Source organism: Muscardinus avellanarius, assembly GCF_963383645.1.
Source record: "Muscardinus avellanarius genome assembly, chromosome: 13".
NCBI lineage: Eukaryota > Metazoa > Chordata > Mammalia > Rodentia > Gliridae > Muscardinus > Muscardinus avellanarius.
This window is the reverse complement of record NC_137799.1, coordinates 95851232-95871838: the sequence shown is the minus strand read 5'-3', so window position 1 is coordinate 95871838 and position 20607 is coordinate 95851232. Positions and strand designations below refer to the sequence as shown.

Here is a 20607-nt window from a genome sequence, read left to right as displayed (position 1 = left end):
ATTTATGCTGCTTTCTTTATCCTATAAATAGAATTGTGTATAGCAGCTCTTTCTCGAATGGCTTCGCTGTATAAGAAGCAGTTCATCTCTTTGTTCTTTGATATAACACAGCTACTTGAAAGCTTTTCTCTAGCCTATCTGACTAATCTGCAGTCTCTCCATTGCCAGGAGCTGTGGTTTAGAACACGACCCTGCTCGCCACAGTGAGGTTTCCTCAGTCCTGTGACTTTCCTCAACCCATCATTGTAGACATTTCCTTCTTGCCTATTCATTTGGACTCATTTAATGAAATAAAATAGTCTGTTATATAATGCATACTATATAATAATGTAAAATGAAATGTTTCCAGGAAACCAGGTAATTTAAGTTTTGGAACTTTGTATGAAACAAAGATAAATACAGTTTAAAGATACTTTCAAATTTGAACCAAGGTGCATGTGGAGCATATACTCCAGCCTCCCAAAGATTCCTCAGATTTTAGGGGAAAATAATGAAATAAACAAATAAACAACCTCTAAGTATATTGGAAAGCAGGAAGAGTTCTCTTAGTGGCCCAGAAGCTGTGAGGAATCTTAAAGGTCAGAAGACACTTGGGGGCAGAGGAGGAGGAAGCTTGCCTGCCCTCCCTACTTGCTTTAACCTGACCGTGGACTGAGACAGGCATGTAAGGGGTTTAAAGGCAAAGGAAGAGCCAGCCAAAAGCAGTGACTGAACAGCTTAAGAAAATAAACACTATGAAAAGAGACCATCACGTGCTGAATAAAGGTCCTCAAAAATACAAATCCTAACCCCTGGCCCCTGCAAATGGCACTTACGTGGAGAAAGCATCTCTGCAGAAAGGATTAAATCACAGATTAATCCCCGCGCTTGGGAGGCGGAGACAGGAGGATCGCGCTGGTTCGGAGCCAGCCTCGCTGGTTTAGGAGACTCTGTTTCCAAATAAAAATATAAAAATAGAGCCGGGCGTGGTGGCGCACGCTTGTAATCCCAGCATTTGGGAGGCTGAGACCTGGAGGATCGCGGTTCGCGGACAGCCTCAGCTACTTAGTGAGGCCCTCTGCAACTCAGTGAGACCCGGTTTCAAAATAAAGAATAAAAAGTAGGGCAGGGGGTGTAGCTCGGAGGTCAAATGCCCCTGGGTTCCATCCCCAAACCCGCAAAAAAAAAAATAAAAATAAAAAAATAAAAAATAAATAAAAATAGGTCTGGGAGTGTAGCCCGGAGGTAGAAGGGCTTCCAGGAACCCCAGTACCACCAAAAAAAAAAAAAAGATTAAAAATAAATAAGTAAATAAATAAATAAATCACAGATTCTGAGATGGGGAGATCATCCTGGATTATCCTTGTAAAAGAGGCAGAGAAAACTTAACACAGACAGGAGGGAAGCAGACAGCCTAACTACGGAGGCAGACGTGGGGACCTGGGAGCCAAGAAATGCCGGCAGCCACCGAGCTGGGGAGGCCAGGCACACCTCCCCGGAGCCTCTGCAGGAGCATGGCTCTGGCATCACCTTGGTTTGTAGCTCAGTGACCCTGATTTCAGACTCCTGGCCTCTAGGGCTGTGAGAAGATGAATTCCCAGTGTGATAATGTGTTACAGGAGCAATAGGAAACGAACACAGGCAATGAGAGAAAGGACAGACCCAATGGGAGAGAGAACAGTGAGACCGTTAAGGAGAGTAAGTGACATCCTCGAAGGAAAGCGAGGCTGTGGGATCCCAGCAACAGCAATAGGCTACTAGAAAAATAGTCCAGTAAGAGATTCGGAAAATGGAAGCTCCAGACCAGGGCTGGGTAGCAAAGGGCGGCTTCTCATCTAGAGGGCAGCTGAGTCTTCCAGACTGCAGGGAAAGAGCCGAGCAGGACATGTATAGAGGAGTTAGCAGTGGTGTCCAGCGGGGAGTTGCAATACCACTCTTAGGAGCTGAAGAGAAGAACAGAAGGAAGAGATGGGAAGAAACCCTAAATATGGGAAGAAACGTGTGGAGAGCACAAAGCAAGAGTGTATGGATTATACGGGCCCACCTCGTTCTAAGTGGGGTGAATGGAAATAGATTTACACTCATACCATCTTTATGTAAGTATAAAATACCAAGGATAAGCCGGGCGTGGTGGGCACGCTTGGAATCCCAGCATTCGTGAGGCTGAGACAGGAGGATCCCGGTTTGCAGCCAGCCTCAGCTACTACTTAGTGAGGCCCTTTGCAATTCAGTGAGACCCTGTTTCAAAATAAAGAAAAAAATATATAGCTGGAGGTGTGGTTTAGAGGTAGAATGCTCCTGGGTTCCATCTCCAGTACTACAAAAAGATAAAAAATAAAATACCAAGGATAAAGAAATAAATCTTGAACATTTACAGACATAAACTTTAGGGAAATAAAAATCATTAACTTCAGTATTAGAATTTAATAGATTTACTGGCTTCTTAGGGGCAATCAATCAAAGAAGGGAAAATGGTAGCCTTATATTACTGGCTCGGGGAGGGAGGGAAGGAATGCAGAGGGCTTGATAGCAGTGTGTTTGGTGAAGCAGGAGTGCCCACTGCTGTCCCTACGTCTGTCTGTAGAGTCTATTCAGAGGACAGATGAGTCCTAAGTTATGACATCTAGTCTTTCTCGATGGTAAAGAGGTTGCCAGTGTATGATACAGGTAGTAAACTAATACACTGGGTACACTGTGTGAAACCCACAGCAAAGGCTAAGCTTAACGCCCCTTAGCAAGTGCAGTTACTAAAGGCCTAAGCTTCGCAGATGCGGATATCTGACCCTTGGGTGTAAGATGGGAAGGCGAAGGGTTCTCGGCCCAGATGTTTCTATTTGAACAACATTTTCAAACATGGGCCTCTGTTGGTATGTGTGTGTGCTTTATTCATTGCTATGGCATGGATAGTGGGAAACAAGTACTCGTTGGAAACACCTCGGCTTTCTGCATGTCCCAAAAGACCATGCGCGGCACACGGGAAAGTAGACGGCTAAAGTTATGCTCCTCGGGTATTTTTGTTGTTACTTCAACAAAATGGTTGCATCTGGGGAATGGAATCATTAAACTTGATGTCTTGGGGGGAAAAAGAACATTGCCGTGAAAAAAGAGATTCTAGTCCAGATGACGCTAGCAGTGAATTCCATCAAATATGTAGTATTCTTTTTGAAAACAAAGGAGGCGGGAATACTTTCAAAATATTTTACAAAAACAGAAGGATCCTGATACCAAAACTTGACAAAGCCATTACAGGAACAGAAAATTACAGACCACAATCTCATGAACATAGAGTGAAAATGTTCAACGAAGCCTCTAAGGTACGAATTTGGATGTAGACACACCGGAAGTGGAGGCAGAAATCGGAGTGGTCCAGCCGCAAGCCAGAGTGCTAAGGATTTCCAAACACTGCTGGAATCCGGCAAGAAGGGCCACCTAGGACCTTCAGAGAGAGCTAGGCTCTGGGACACCTCGACTTCGGACTCAAGCCTCCGGAGCCCAGGGAGGATAAGTTTCTGTGGTTTTAAGCTACTCAGTTGGTAGTCCTTTTTTTTTTTTTTTTTTTTTTTTTTTAATTTGGAAACAGGGTCTCTTAAGCCAGGAGGCTGGCTTTGAACCTGGTGATCCTCCTATCTCCGCCTCCCAAGCACAGGGATTACAAGCATGCGCCACCACGCCCAGCTGTAGTACTTTTTAAGAATAGAGATAAGAGCTGGACATGTGATACCAGGCTGAGACAGGAGGACCACTGGTTCAAGGCCAGCCTCAGCAACTTAGAGCCTGTTTCAAAATAAAAATAAAAGGGCCGAGTGTGTAGCTTGGGGGTAGAATGTCCCTATTCAATCCCCAGTACCAAAACAAATTTTAAAAAACAAACAAAAAAGATGCTATTTCAGCCGGGCGTGGTAGTGCACGCTTGCAATCCGAGCATTTGGGAGATTGGGACAGGAGGATCTGGGTTCACAGCCAGTCTCAGCTACTTAGTGAGGCTCTTTGCAACCCAGTGAGACCCTGTTTCAAAATAAAGAATAAAAAGGGCTAGGGGTGTAGCTCGGAGGTAGAATGCCCCTGGGTTCTATCCCAAACTGCAAAAAAAAAGATGCTATCTCTTTATTTTATATATAATAAAATATACATCGTACATGCTATTATTTTATTTTATATATATAAATACAGATGAAAATTATATATAAAATAGAATACACAAAATATTAAAAATTCTCACAAACCAATAAAAAGACTATGATAGAGATTTCTCTGAAGAAAAATTACAACTAATTAATACACATGTGAAAAAAATCTTTAACCAAAGTCATAATCTAGAGATATAAAATAAAATATGATTGTACTCTGCTCATTCTGCAAAAAAACTACTTTTTAATTATGGTTTTGTACAACAGTAACAGAATGATAACATAAATTCTAACATACCCATCTACTCTGCAACAGAAGAAAAAAGACTGTATAAAATTAGAGTCAGATAATCTGTAATGATGTGACAAGATCCCCGATACCTTTTAAGTGGGTCAGAAAGTAGCTTTCAGGACAACATATGTATAACATATCAACAATGTTTAGGCATAAAACTATTACAATATGTATATAGAGATAGCTGTAACTGCACTGAAAGAAATGTAGGAGGGTGACCTAAACAATAGGACACCAGTAAGGAGAGTGCCGTGTTGTTCAAGGGAGACTTTCACTTTGATGTGTTTTGTTTACATCTGTGATGACGATGCGTTCAGATGTTTTGTTCTTTTGAAAAATAAAAGCATCATTTAAACAGCAAGTGTAATACTTCAGCTTTGGAGCACTTATCTGCAATCTGAAGTTTGACGTTCAGAAATTCATCTCATGTACTTGGGGGTATTTAGGAATATTTTCAGGAGAATTGTAAAATCAGCACAAAGAATCTCAAAATGTCGCCCATTTCCCCAGTTGTGAGCATTTAACATGTCTGCTCTCTCTCTCTGTCAGCCATTATCTTTTTTTTTTCTGGTACTGGTAATTGAACCCAGGGTCGCTCCACCTCTGAGCTATACCTCAGCTCTTTATATTTTATTTTGAAATAGGATCTCACCAAGTTGCTGAGTCTGGTCTTGAACCTGCAGTCTTCCTGTCTCTGGGAGGTATTGCAGGGGTGCACTAAGATGCTCGGCTTCTTAGCCATTATCTTTATTCTTTTTCTGAGCCATTTGAGAGGAGGTCATAGACCTATCACCCGCATTCTTCTCAAAGACAGGGATACTCTTCTTTTCACAAGTATGTACAAAATGCGCATTATTAAACAGTTGTACGTTATTGTGCAACTTTCGTTTCCCCTACTCTTCTTTCCAAAGTGCAGTTATCCAAACACGAATGCTGGTGCATCATTGCTCTGTAATCCCAGGACCCATTGAGCTTGCCCAGCTCTTCCCACAGTGTCTGTTTTCCTTTCTGGTCCAGGAGCCAGTCCAGGATCGTGACTTCATTTGCTTGTGCCGCTTCTGTCTTCTTCAGCCTGGAATCCTCACCTAGATGTCACTGTCTTTCATGACTGTGACGGTTTTAGAGAGCGCGTCCTGCCTCTCTGTCAGATGTCCCTCCACCTTGGCCCGTGGATGCTTCCTCATTCAGACTCAAGCCAGGAATCTTGGCAGGAGTGCCACAGGCATGATGCTGGGCCATCTCAGCGCCTCAGTCAGAAGGCACATGATGGTGGCCTGCCAGATTTCTCTGCTGCAAAGCTGCCATGAGTAGTTGATGAAGAGATCCTCCAAAAAGAAACCAGTATCTCCTTTCTCACTGAGTCTATCCATCGGCCTCCACATGCCCTGACGGCTCCCGCCTGAATCAGCCACCGCTATGCTGGTTGTCAGGTGTGATTCTTCTATTTCCATTGTTCTGTCGTGTCTGTTCATGGGCATCCTCCCATTTTAACATAGTCCCTTCCATTTATTCATTTAACCCATGGAGACTCGTGGGTTTCTGTTTGGGTAACAGGCTTCTAGCCTCATGGATGTTGCTGACAACTTTGTTGTTCACACTGTCTTGTTTGTCTTTGGCCATTTGGAACTCCTGTACGGCAGCTTCTGTATCATCTTGGCATCCCCCATGAGAGGCCAACGGGCGGCCCCCAAAGATGTGCACATCCCAGTCCCCTGGTTCGTGCTGGTTGCTGAGTGGGCCCACTCTAGTCAGGAGGAGTCAGTAGGGTCAGAGCTCGCAGAGATGAAGATGTGAAAGCAGAAGGATGAGAGAGAACAGTAAAAAGATGCCGCACAATTTAGAGTTGGAAGAAAGGCTGGAACCTAACATGCTGAACATCCTCTTCTTTTTATTTCTTCTTGCTTATCTTGTGCATTACCATGATGAAAGCCAAGCGTTTCCTGGCTGTGTATGGGTGTTTTTCAAACTAGAAACTATGCTACATTTTCCGGTTAATGTACTTTTCAAAAATGTTGTGATACAACTTTGCTAAGGAACTCTACTATAAATATTCAAGGCTTGCAAATTACTTTAGTGATTATAGTTAGTAGATCTGTAGTCCAACAATATCAGTGTTTAAGGTGGAGTCAGCAGCTGGGGACAGATAGATCACTGGGCACCAGTGACTTCAACTGCTGTTGGGGTTTTTGTATTCGCAGCATTATAGCGCTGTTTCTGGGGCGTTGATACCGAACAGGTCAAGTTAGTATGTTGATTCATAACTTTTTTAAACTAAGATCCCAACGGTCTTGTTTTGAGAGAGCCATCCTCTAGGTGAGAAATTGTTAAGAATATTAATTTCTTATTAAGTCAAACCCAAGTGCATAATCCAGGAATGATACTTCTTAGCTGATTCCTATTTGCACCTCATTTAATTCCACCAGATGTTTTTTCTCTAGTGGAGAAATTACAGTTTTGTTATTTCTAAAATGGAGATATATCTTATAAAGTTATAGGAATTAAATGAGAGATGTAAATAAAATGTTGCACATGTAGTAAGTGATCAATGAATGGTAGTTATTGCTAATAACAATTTTAGTTACCTAGAGTAACTTATTACAATGCAAATCAACTCTCGTGATTATCAGAGTCAGTGTAACGTCTTACTAATCCCTCCACCAAAAACAGACGATCTTATATTCAGGCATTTTTGTTTCTTCCAAGAAAATGCACATGGGGCTAATCAGATTATATTGTAATTTTCTATATATCACATTTGGTAAAATATTTGACAAATAGCGTGCACATTAAAATGTTATATATCCTTAAGGTTCCATGTCAGTATTCTTTGTAAATTCCCACTTGCTTCAGAGTTACAGTATTGCCACACCAGCAATAGGACTTCTGCAGCCAGTTGACAGTGTAATCATGCTACAATTAATTTGACACCAGTTTTTATTATATAAATACCTTGGATAGCAATTTAACTTTAGTGATGTAGTATAATTTCTGCCAGTTTTAATGGTATCTGTTGTAATGAATTTTAAAAGGAGAAAAGTATATTCAAGAACATGTTTTTATTATTAAAACTTATGTCAGCCGGGCGTGGCGGCGCACGCTTGTAATCCCAGCATTCGGGAGGTTGAGACCAGAGGATCGTGGTTTGTGGACAGCCTCAGCTACTTAGTGAGGCCCTCTGCAACTTAGTGAGACCCTGTTTCAAAATAAAGAATAAAAAATAGGGCAGGCGGTGTAGCTGAGAGATCAAATGCCCCTGGGTTTCATCCCCAAACCCGCAAAAAAAAAAAAAAAAAAAAAACTTATGTCAGATGTATAGTCCTTGAAGAGGTAATCTTGACTCAGTTATTAGGAAACAGATAAAGTAGGAAATGTAAGACTTCATTAAGACTGGCTAGATCATTATTATTATTTCACCATAATGGCAACATCTGCCAGGGAAATTAAAACAAAATTTTCTCAGGAGATTCAGCCTGCTCCAGCCAAAGCTGTGTATATATAGGAGATGCCAGGAAATTGTGACATATTGTTGGAGCAAACACTTCAAAAATATCTTGTATTTTTTTCTGTTTTAGCAACTTCACTGTGTGGTGGTTGGAAGTGAAAATGCCAAGCGCTATTTTGAAGCCGTTCAAGGATCCAAAGAGCACCGAGGAGAGCTTTTTGGGATTCATAACCTCTTCAAACTCAGACCCCAAGGGTCTTGTCTTACAAGGGACATCCTGGAGGTGTGAAAGTGTCCTTTGACCTTTTCCGTGATATTTTAAATACCATTTTATCCCTCGGGAGATTTGAATTACAATTGTTGGTACCTTTTCAGAGAAACTTTCGATTTTCCTTATCAAAAATGTCTACGTTTAGAATTTATACTTTTAGAGAAATAGGAAATCAGTTTTTGTACACGTAAGCTAAGGTTTTCTCGTGTATAGTTATAAGTAATATACACACACATACAAATACATATGTAAGATACTGTAACCCCCAAGGCTATTTTCAGACTGATAGAGACATTTATTATTTTGAAAGCAGCTATTAAAGTCAAGAATTAAAAAAAAGATTTTCCTAAATAAACAGAACTATAAAATGTGTTTTGATTAGAGTTACCAAATACTCCCTGAGATGTATTCTCATGTCTCATTGAGCTTTTGTTTTCTGTTCCCAATAAAAATTCCACACCAATATTTCAGACTTCCACAGTTGTGTTCATCCTTGGCATGCAGATTTTTTTACTCTTCAAATGAGAGATCAATATCTTTTTTAAAAAATCTTTTTAATTGTTTAATATTCCAGAATAGTAACAAGAGTAACCTATTTTCTAATTGATATTAATATAGATAGTATAAAACCCTGGAATATCATTTTTCATCTCATTATATAGGCGAGGAAACTGTATCTTAGAGAATTTCAGGCTATTTCCTTGACTTCCAGGACTTTATATAAAAACCTTAATTTTCTTCATTTAGTTAGTACCATAAAGTTAACTCAAGGAAAAATCGGTTCTTGCCCTTGAAGAACTAAGACCATCTTGATGGGAAGTGGAAGAGAATATTTACGTAAGGAATAGGTAATCTCAGTATAATGTAAGGTCATTAAACGCTGTCATCATCTGTTCTCTCTGTTCCAAGCACACGGCTCCTCCCTCCCCTCCCTCTTTGGAGAGAACTCCCTCGGCCACCCGAGGGAGGGGATGCTATCTTCATCCCCCTTCATTTTCTTTAGATGAAATAAAAACATCTGGAGGGCTCAGGACAGGGAATGCCATAGCCTGACTGATGTAGATTGACTACTGGGAACTGGTCTGTGGATGTCTACTAGAATTAGGCTAAGGGAGGGCCGAGGCAGAGCCCCGTTAGGAGGCAGGGCGAGACTGCACCGAGAGCTGAGCAGCGTCCGCACGAGAGCGACTGGACCGAGCGTGCAGGTGGCTGACGGGATCGGCCGATGGGTCATACCTAGGGGGGAAAGAGGAGTCACGGATGACTCAAGACACTTGCCCTGACAGCCGCAAACCAGAGCACTGCGGTCTGCCTGGCATAAAAGAGTTTCAAAAGCTTGAGGATAAGCAGCGTGGTGGTGCACACACGTAATCCCAGTACTTGGGAGGCGGAGACAGGAGGACTGCAGGTTCAAGGCCAGCCTCAGCAACCTCGTGAGAACCGCAACTTAGTGAGACTTGTTTCAAAATAAATAAATAAAATAGGGTCGGGTGTGTATCTCAGAGGTAAAATGCCCCTGGGTTCAATCCCCAGCACCACAAGAAAAAGAAAAAAAGAGAGAGCTTGAGATTGTCTGGAGTTGCCAGTTACGTCCATAAGGCCATTTATCTTCTACGAAGAAATAAATGTCAGAGCTGGGATTGAGGCACCCGTCACTTGCAGTGACAGCCTCCAGGAAGGACCCACTATAATTCAGGCACTGTCTACCATTCTCCAGATCTCTGTAAAGGAGATTCTCCCCACCACCCCTGAATGCCAGGTGGCCATTAATATGTCTGTGTTCGTCATTTGGGCATTTGTAACTCTGATGATGGTAATATTACTTTCCCTTGTTCTGTCAACAAATACTTTTAAATTCCTTTTAAAAGAGAATTTAATATTCTAGAATCTAGGCCATTAGTTACCTTTGCTAACTAATATATACCAATGGGCTGGGGCAAGAGCTAGTGTTAAGCACTTGCCTAGCCTGAGCAGGTGCAGGTCCAGTCCTAGCACTGAAGGAGAAAAAAGACACAGGAAAGATAGACCAGAAGATCTACAGTGGAAACGCTTGCCAAAGGATTACCAGAGCTGGTTATATAATTAAGGTAGTGGCTTCCATTTCATATTAGGATGGACGTTTTAATTTTGATGTCTACTGTACCTAAGGGCTCAACAAATATTTTAAATGAATATAGCCAGTGAATATACTAGGGTGGAATATAATATCGAGATCCCAGTGCTCACATTGTCTGTGGTGTTTGCGATGTTACTAATATGTCCTTACTGTATCATTATGTAGAAAAATAGGTTCTACCTCGATTTAGAAAGGACGTCTATTACGGATATAGTTCTTTGGTAAATACAGTAATTTTTCAATCCTTCTCCCCCAGTAGTGCGTTTAATAGAGTCGGCTGAAAGGTATTGTTAGTTTTTTACATCTGAAAAAGTAAACTGAAGAAAAAGCATTAAGAACATTTTAGAATATAGGGAACTGTACATGAGGGCATCGGTCAGCAGATTCGAAAATAACATTAAGAATGCTAGAGCAAGCTGCACTCAGCTCTCCTCTCAGCCTCAGGTTTTAGTACGGCATCGCCGCTGTTCGTCTGGTTATTTTTGCCCCCTATTTAACATGGGAATTTGCATTCTTTCTTGTGGTATTGCAGAGAGAAGGCCAAGTAGAAGCAGGAGTCATGACAGCCACGGCGTGGTTGGAAGAAGGCCCGCCAGCAAGCAGCCTGGAGGCAGTAAGCAGTGTTCACAACAGGAGCCCGCACCGCAAGGAAACGGGCACTGTGCAGTTTTAGATCCCTTTTCCTCTTTCCTTTGTATTTTAACATGTAAAAGAAAAAGGAGTTTTTAAAGTTAAGGATATATAAAGAGACTCAGCAAAATTAATAATTTAGAAAGATTCAGGAGATATCAGGTATTTACGTCTAAATGGGAATTTATTGATTGATTGATTGATCTTTTGCTGGTCTGGGGATGGAACCCAGGGGCATTCGACCTCCGAGCTACACCCCCTGCCCAATTTTTTATTCTTTATTTTGAAACAGGGTCTCACTCAGTTGCAGAGGGCCTCACTAAGTAGCTGAGGCTGTCCGCGAACTGCGATCCTCTGGTCTCAGCCTCCCAAATACTGGGATTACAAGCGTGCGCCACCATGCCCAGCTAAATGGGAATTTTATACCAAACTAAAATCAAAATTAAATGTATTTTGTAGGTAACCAACCCAACTCAAATAAGTAACTTTTAACTAAACAGAAAAATAAGTGGAAAAATAGCTATCAGTGTGTGTTTATTTTTACATCAAAGTCATTCTTTAAGCAGATGTTTACTTGAGTTGAGTCCTTGAGCTTGTTAATAGGTTCTCATTTCATACAACATAAAAATCTATATTGTTGTTTTAGGCCTTTTTAGATGTCAGAAATATGGAAAGCTTTGTTTTTTTGTTTTGTTTTCTTTTGTTTGGCAGTACTAGGAATTGAACCTAAGGGCATCTCCCTCCAAGCTACACCCCCAGCTCTATTTCTTATTCTTTTTTTTTTTTTTAACAGTGCCACAAGCCCAGTTTGTGGAAGCTTTAAATATTACCATTGTCGCTAGTTGTTTCTTGCTTGATTTTAGAAATTTAATTATAAATTTATACCAGTCCATTGATATATTTGTACCTAAACTATCTACCCAAAGTTAATTTTCTTCTCGTGAATTTGAATATTTTTGAAAGTTAGGGAAATATATTAATATCAAATGTTAGCACAAGTATCACTGAATAATACTTTCCCCAAATCTTTTACTAATAAAGTCTCAGTTTTAGGAAACCTAAGGACATATTTAACTCATTAATGTGAAAAAAATTAAATTTTGATTTTAAATTTATAACAAATTATACTCTAATTTTTTTTTTTTTTTTTTTTTTTTTTTTTTTTTTTGTGGTACTGGGGTTCCTGGAAGCCCTTCTACCTCCAGGCTACACTCCCAGACCTATTTTTATATTTTATTTGGAAACAGGGTCTCTTAAGCCAGCAAGGCTGGCTCCGAACTAGCGCGATCCTCCTGTTTCCCCCTCCCAAGCGCGGGGATTACAAGCGTGTGCCACCCCGCCCGGCGCTATACTCTAAAATTTTAATCTTATTTTTAACCAACTTGAACCATTTTGCAGTTGTTAATACTTGGCTAACTCCCATAAAAAAATTTTTTTCTAAAAGCATGATTGGAAGTATTTGTTGGACCTCAAAATACCCCAGTAATTTTTAAGCCGTGAGTTGTGTGCTTTTTACTTTTGAGGCCAGAATTGTGAGTTCCTACATCTTAGATGCTGACCACTCCACTCTGTTTTTCTTAAAAATGTACCACACGGATCCGGGCGTGTTGGCTTACGCTTGTAATCTCCGCGCTTGGGAGGCTGAGACAGGAGGATCGCACAGGTTCAAAGCCAGCCTCAACTACTGAGTGAGGCTCTCAGCAACTTAGTGAGACCCTGTTTCCAAATAAAGTATAAAATAGGACTGGGAGTATAGCCCGGAGGTAGAAAAGAAACTGAGTTCCACCCTCAGTACCCCCCCCCAAAAAAAAATACCACATAGGGCCGGGCTTGGTGGCGCACGCCTGTAATCCCAGGACATGGGAGGCTGAGCTAGGAAGATCACAGGTTTGAAGCCAGTCTTGGCAACTTAGACCCCTTTTTAAAATAAAAAATAAAATAGGACTGGAGGCACGACTCAGAGGTAAAAATGCTCCTGGATTCAAAACCTAGTACAGTAAAAAGAGAAAAAAGTCATGTGCTATTCTATTTTAAACCTTGATTAATTTTGAAAAATGACTACTTGAAAAGAGAAAAGTCTGTGCCAGACCATAATATTAAATACTTTATACGTATTTCTTAAATATTCTACCTTTAGAAAACAGGCGAAACCCTTGTACCTATTATCTGCCCATGGTTACCTCCCTTCTCGAGTGTGTATTGGACGTCATCTTGACGTTTTTGTCGTTGCTGCTTATCCAGCCCAGAGAGCCCCGAGGACAAGAGAGGCCGGCAGAGCCGCTGGCGCCCGGCGCGGCGGAGCTCCACGGGGACCTGAGTGATGAGGAATCCTTCGGCACCTCGGGGAGACAGACAGCTGCGAACAAAGCGTCTGATCCAGGACAGCTCACCTTGCTCCAGTGTGGTTTCTCCAAGTTGTTGGAGGCAAAATGTAAACCCAGCAAGGGCCTAGAAGGAAGCGGCGCCTCTGACAGTGAGCGCTCTGATGAGCAGCCCGCACGCCCGCCGGCAGCAGCCGGAGACGGCAGACGGCAGAAAGCTCAGGACTCTGCTGGGGCCTCAAAGCATCGGAAGTTAGATAACAGCCCAAACCCAGGTGAAAAATGTGTTTCGGATAAAAGTGAGAAAGTCTTAGGACAGAACGTTTCTTCTGAGTCAGCTGAGGAAAAAGGCTTCCGGCGCTCAGATGGGCGCTGCTGCCCTTTTCAGCACGACACGGAGTCAGAAGACAGCGATGTCATCTTCCCCACGCAGCACACAACTCAGGGATTCCCCAACAGCCGTGTCAGGTGGAAGCCACCACCAGATGAGTCTGAAAATTCCAAAACAGAAAGTTCTGTAAGAACAAGAACCAGCGGTGGCGGTGGGAAGGCCGGTGGCCAGGGAAATGGACCGATGGCAAAGGATTTACACCCGGGGAGCGCGAGCCTGCGCTCTGCCACGGGGAGAAAAGGCTCTGCTGATATTAGCGACGAATCCGATGACATTGACGTGCCCCCCGCGTCGAGAATAAGAAAGCAACGGGCTTCTAGTTCCTTGAGTTCCAAGAGGAGAAAGGACAACAAAACTCGATGTCACGATTATCCTAAAACAAGGAGGAAAACGAACCAGCGGTGTGCGACAGATGAAGATGGTAACTCTCAGGTTATTGATGACTTTTCCTCTTCAGATGACAACTTACCTGTCACCCACTTAAGTGTCTCCAAACAGAGCCATACAGCAAAACCTATAAAAGACAGAATCACTTTGTCTTCAAAACTGCTTAGCCAGGAAAAGAAAAATAGCTTTTGCAGACCAAGGAAACCAATGAAATCTTCAAACAAGAGGGCTGTCAGTCAAGAACAGGCATCTGAGTCAATGGACAAAATTTTAGGTAACTAGATACATTCTGAAACTTGTTCTTTAAAGTTGGTTAATGCAATCAAACATTCTCTAAGAGATTACTTATAAAGTAGCATTGAAATCAAGATACTGTGTTGAGGCACAACTGAGGAAGAGTTGAGGTTTTTAAATACGCAAAGGTGTCAGTAGTATGGGTAAATTGTATTATCAAAATTTTAAAAAATTTGAGTAAATTTTCTACCAGAGCTGGGCATGGTAGCTCATACCTGTAATCCCAGGATGCAAGAGGCCAAGACAGGAGGAGTAGAGTCTAGGCCAGCCTGGGCAATTTAGTGAGGCTCTTTTAAAATTAAAAAAAAAACAAAATGGAGCTAGGGGTATGGCTCAGAGGTGAATGCTGGGTTCAGTCCCCAATACAAAAAAAAAAAATTATTTTCTACGAGAAGTATGCTTTTAAAGAGTTTTGAAACTAGCCAGGGTGGTGGCACACGCTTGTAATCCCAGCATTCAGGAGGCGGAGACTAGAGGTTCGCAGTTTGCAGACAGCCTCAGCTACTTAGCGAGGCCCTTCACAACTCAGTGAGACCCTGTTTCAAAAAATAAAGCAGACTATGAACATGTGTAAAATTATGAATATGACATGGTTAACCTGGACAACCATTGGTGGGAGGGGGGGAAGGGAAAACGGGGGCGGGGGAGAGGGCACCAAATATAGTTTAAATGTATACTATTTATGTTCAATTAAAAAATTGTTAAAAGAAAAAAAAAAGAAAAAAAGAAAGCAGACTAAAAATAGGACTGGGGGTGTAGCTTGGAGCCCCTGTGGGTTCCATCCCCAATACCGCCAAAAAAAAAAAGAGCTTTGAAACTGCCATACATACAACCTGGTATTTTGAAACTTAAGGAAAATGTTTTCCAAGTTCTTTTAATCATATGTACAACAGTGTCTTGTGTTTGCATGACTGGCAGTTTCTGGCTGGGAGAGGTTCGGGCCTGAAACAGTACACGTGTTGGAGGACGTCATTGAGGTTCATTTCCAGAGCTGTTTGAGGGGGCTTTTACAGGCCTCAGTTCTAGCCTTCTCTTTTATGACCACGATTTAAAAATAAATTATAGGTGCCTAGAAGCAAAGCAATAAAAATTGGAGCTGATTTTTAAACTCCTTTCAGATAAAAGGCATGAGTTAATTTTTTCTTCATTTCCTCAAAGGCTCCCATCTTGTCGTTCTCTGGGAATTTGTACAAAAAAGGCAAAATACAATTAATAAAACTAAACCAAGCCAACCAAACAGTACTCCCTGCTCATAAACCCCATGCTCCCATTCCATCACGGGAGTCAAATGCATGTTTAAGGAAAAGATAAGGCTAGTGCCACTTCATAAGTTAGTAAACAATTTTTTTTAAATTAACACAGAAGACAAATTAGGACTCTTGAGTGAGATTTTCTGGTGACCAAAACCCCCATTAAAAAATTGTTAACTAATCTCAGCAGTTCTCATGTTAAAGAGAGGGAAAAGTAATTTATAAGTCAGTTTAGACCAACATATTTGAACTTCTTCTCTTTTCAGGTTAATGTAAAAATTATATGTTTGGTGGACATGGTGGTGTATGCCTGTAATTCCAGTACATGGGAGGCTGAGGCAGGAAGATCACAGGTTCTTGGCCAACTTCAGTGCCTTTGTAAAGCCCTCCACAATTTAGTGAGACCTTGTTTCAAAATAAAAAAATAAAATAGGGATGGAGGTATATCTCAGAGAAAGTGCCCACCCCCGTTCAGTCTTCATTACAGCACACTTACACAAGCATACAAAAATATGTTTTTTTAATGATTAAAAGTACAGCAGGCATGCCCTATTATTACAGTACTGCTGGTAAGTTTTAGGTGTGTATGGATCCATATTACTTCACAGCGATAAGTCACCTAATAAATACCAATTACCTTCTAGACGGCGTTCAGGAAGTGGCTTACATTCACTCAAACCAGACTGTGATCGGATCTAGCAAAGCAGAAAATCACATGAGCCGATGGGCAGCGCGTGATGTGTTTGAGTTGAGACAGTTTTCCCAGCTTCCTGCTAACATAGCTATTTGCAGTTCCAAGGTAAGAAAAATATAGGCTTTCATTACCTATCCATTTTTCACAGAAATCACTCAATTGATTCTTCTCTGCGCACTCCCTCAAAAGTGTCTGCTAAACTCTAAGTGCCATATAAATAAGTGTAAAAAACAAAACATCACTCTGGGGAGCTGTATTTCCTGAAAATGTTTTGGATTAGATGAAAACTCTCAATAGAAAAATGTCTAATAATATTGAGTTGCTTAATAGTTTTCTTAAAAAAAAAAAAAAGTCTCTATGCCCCAAAATGCAGAAGAATCTGAATCATGCAGTAACATCAGGACCAAAATTATTTCTGCTCATATGGAAAAAGGAAAGTATGTGATTAGATTTCCTCAAAATGTTTTTCACCTAAAATGAAGGCATACGTAAAAAAGTAGTTTCACATGGAATCTATATTTTTAGCAAAAGGCTTTTATAATGTTAAAATAGTCATTGTTTTCTGTGGGCTCTTCTCACTTAATATCACTCTTGAGTGGAAATAAGGCATTCTGTTAATGCAGCGCTTTTTGTTTATACATAATCACTTTTGTCAAATTTTTATAAATATCTCTGGTGTATTCTTTATTAACTTTTAATAGACTTTTATTGGTACATTGTAATTACACATTATAATGAGGTGAGGAGTGATAGAAACACGCGTGCACACAGTATTTGGTGTGTTTTTCTCTGGATACCCACGCCCTCCCCTCCCCATGTGTGTTACCGAGTTGGTGTCGATAATTCTGTGATGCGCTTAGCATTATCTGAGCTGTTTCCTTTATGAGAGGCCCTGGCCCTCCGCCTCCTCCCTTAGCCCCTCCACTGCTTCACTGGCCTCTCAGTTATCTCAAGTCTCTTTTGTTGACCAGTTTCTCTCTAGCTTCCATAAGTGAAAGAAAACATCTCTCTCATTTTCTGGGACTGGCCAATCTCATCTAGCGTCATATTCTCTAGTTCCCTCCATTTTCATGCAAATGACATTATTTTGTTCTTTGTGGCCGAGTAAAACGCCCTGTGCTGATACACCACAGTGTCATTATCTGTTGTAGTCAGTTGCCAGATCCCCGGGCTAGTTTCATAACTGGGCTGTTGTGATTGTGCTGGGTGTGCACGTGCCACTAATATTCTGACTTAAATTCCTTTGGAAAGACACCAGGAGTAATATATCTGGCTCAGTGGTGGTTCCATTCCCAATCTTCTAAGGAACTTCCACATTGACCTCCATAGTGACTGTACTAATTTGCAACCCTCTTTATTAATTTCTGACAGCTAAATGGCTGAGGAGAAATTTTTTTAGCACTTTATGGATAATAGTTAAAAATTATTACTATATATAACAGTGGTGTTTTGTTTTAATTTCGTATTATTTTTAAGAATGAAGTAAAGGAAAGTCCTTTAAACTTTCAAACTTTATTTTTACCACATCTGGTTCAATAAAGAAGTTGAATTGTCTTAACAATAAAACCAGAATATAAGATGAAAATTGTGATCACAGAAGATAAAAACTGAAAGTTCAAGATTGGGACAATGTTAAGTAAGATACAGAAGACAGGATATTCTACCCAGATATCTTATTAACATGACTAATTTGAGTTTTTAGAAAGACAAAACAAAAGCAGTAAACTGCCTATTTAGTGATTTCTCAAATGGAAATGTGTGAGGGCGGTTTGGGTGGTCACAGTGACTGAGTGCCCAGTTGGCATTAATGTCTGGAGGCCAGGGTTGCTGGGCAGGGGGTGGGCTGGGGGATGGGAGCAACACGCAGGCAGAGGCCGGTCTGCCCAGATGCCATAACACCCTGCTGAGAGCACTGAGTTAATCCATTGTCCTTAGGGGGGGGGACCAAACCATAGCCGTTGTTCTAGGAAGAGCAGAGCTTTTCCTAGAGCTTGGCTTGAAGGAAACTTGTCACCTGGGATTTTAAATGGGGACCACTAAACAGCCTGTGGAAGAATCTGTCACAGGAAAAGAAAGGCTCTCTGGAGAGTCTGGAAGAGTTCCCAGTGTGGGGGAGAGGTGAACTCTGGTCAGGACCAGCGGGCTCTTGGCTTACATGATGAACAAGAATTTCAGCAGGAGCCAGTGAGAGACAGAAGGTTTATTTAGGAAATGGGAAATGCACATTCAAGGGAGAAAACGGGCGTTTCCAGAGGGAGAGACGCGCCTTGGCTCTTCTTTACGGGAGGCCTTGCCAGGTGAGAAGATGGGAAGGTGGGAGCGAGCGTGAGGAAGCCCAGCCAGTGATCACATCACAAGACTACTGAGGGTGTTTGGTCACCTTCTAGCTGATCGGTAGATTTTAAAAATCTATTGAGCCAAAAGATTTTTGTTTTACTGTAAGCTATTCAAAGGTGTGATCGCTAACAGTGCTCGGTAATTATTAGTGAATGGTCTCCTGCTCTGTGGGCTGGTTGTCTTTCTGGATCTTTGTGATCTCTTGTCAGATCCACAGATATCTCTAGTACAGATATGCAAATTCCCCAGAAGCTTGGGAGTGCCCACCTGGCTTGGAGAGAAGTTTTAGCACAGGTCTTTCCTATTGAAGTCCTATTTTCTTCATTCTTCCTTCATAGCGATCCCATATCAATATTGTTAGAGTAGCTTTTTCTTAGGACATGGTTTCTTAATGAGAAGGTGTGTGAGTATGTCAGCTGTGTGAAAGATGGGTAAATTTAGCGAACCCGGGAGTGAATGTTAATGAAATAATTTAGCTGGATATCGGTCATTTGCTTATCTAAGAATTTCTCAGAGAAGAAGTTTGCAGACATACAGCTCTTCAGGACCCTAACCTGAGAAACAACGCCTAGGTGTAGAAGCAATAAGCAGTCTCTTTGGAACTTTTTTATGGAAAATTACAAAAACAGAAGTATACCACCTTTTTTCAGCCCAGCATTTTTTTAGATGGACTAAACAATCTTGTCAGGAGTCTTGCCTCTTTACAGTGATTTTCAGGGTGCAGGACATCTTTTACAAGGAAACAACTTGAGTGTACTCTTTGAGACCATGCCTCTCCCTGAGCACACATACACCAATTTAATAAGTGATTTCCAGGCTTATGAGGAAATTTGTTGTTTATTTGCTTAATCATAGGTATACAATATTCAGAGACATTTTAAAACCTCTAGGGAGGTTCAGTCTCCTGCCACCAATGTTAGCGGTCTGTATAAAAACACACATTTCAGTGGCTGACTTCTTTACACCATGTAAGGTTTCATCTCACAGAATTTGTGAGAAAAAAAATATTCACAATCACTGACCTCCCCATATCCAGAGAATATTACTAGAATGCCTTTAATGAGGAAGCCACCATCTGCAGTTATTGACATTTTGCTACTTGTAGTGTGGAGATGGGTGGCAGCAGTGAATTTCAAGTTAAAAAAAAAATTAAAAATAGTTATGCAAAGAAAAGGGAATAAACAAAGGAGAGGTGAAATGCGGCAAGAACAGAAGAGATGCAGCCGTAGCGTCAGCAAATGCCTTCAGGCCTTCTGAGGTCTCCAGGAGACCCAGACCTCCCACCTAAGTGAGTACCTTTCACCTAGGGCTCAAATCCAGAATCCTCTGGTTACCCAGAACTCTTCTGAGGACCTCATGTCTGTCATCAGAGTTTCATTAAAGACTACTTGTTTGAAAAGATTGCGTGTGCGCACACAGCGCCGAGTGTTTATATCCACAGCCAGATGCAGTGTGCTGCCTCACTATCTAAGAAAGAAAACAAGCCCGTGTATTATATGAGTCCAGAGATGAATAGCAGTGCCACCGTGGACCGTTATTTCACTTCCAAGTCTAAGAGCCTTTCACTAAATTGCAAACGAATATGGATACTAAATGGAAAACTTGGAAAAAAGAAATAATGGTCCACACACAATACGAGATCAGGATACTTTCAGAGTTTCTCAATCTTTTTGGTGTAACAACCAAAATAATAAAAATTATGAACCTGCTTTTCAGATTCACCCATGTATTTAGGAAAGACGAAAAATATACTACCTTTTCATGTTTCCTGTGGTTTCTTATAACGTATACTTTTATAAATTAATTTCTACTTAAAATACGTTTTGTAGGGGACCTAACCTAAAACCTGTCTCTCTTAAATTTCTACTTATGCCTCTTTCATTTGATAATGCAAACGATGTAAAATAATGCGCAAAATAAGAGCATGCTTTGCCCTTAAACTGTACTTGGATATTTTTAAACTATTTTTGAAAGCATCTCATTTTAAAAGATTTATGTCTGCAGGGAAAACCTATGTGTCTTACAAGTGTTTTAAGCATCTGAAGGAATGGACAATACCTGTATTAGAGTTAA

The 20607-nt window shown here is 41.1% G+C and overlaps 1 protein-coding gene across 1 annotated transcript in view; it reads left to right on the top strand.

The window, feature by feature from the left end:
- ERCC6L2 (ERCC excision repair 6 like 2) overlaps nucleotides 1-20607 on the top strand; it is a gene marked incomplete at both ends in the record, with an annotated part of 75269 nt that overhangs the window by 36235 nt on the left and 18427 nt on the right. Inside the window, 4 exons of the mRNA XM_080709021.1 lie at nucleotides 7974-8126; nucleotides 10763-10843; nucleotides 13102-14233; nucleotides 16148-16302. Of these exons, the coding sequence (XP_080565147.1) occupies nucleotides 7974-8126; nucleotides 10763-10843; nucleotides 13102-14233; nucleotides 16148-16302 (1521 nt within the window). The remainder of the gene's footprint in view (nucleotides 1-7973; nucleotides 8127-10762; nucleotides 10844-13101; nucleotides 14234-16147; nucleotides 16303-20607) is intronic.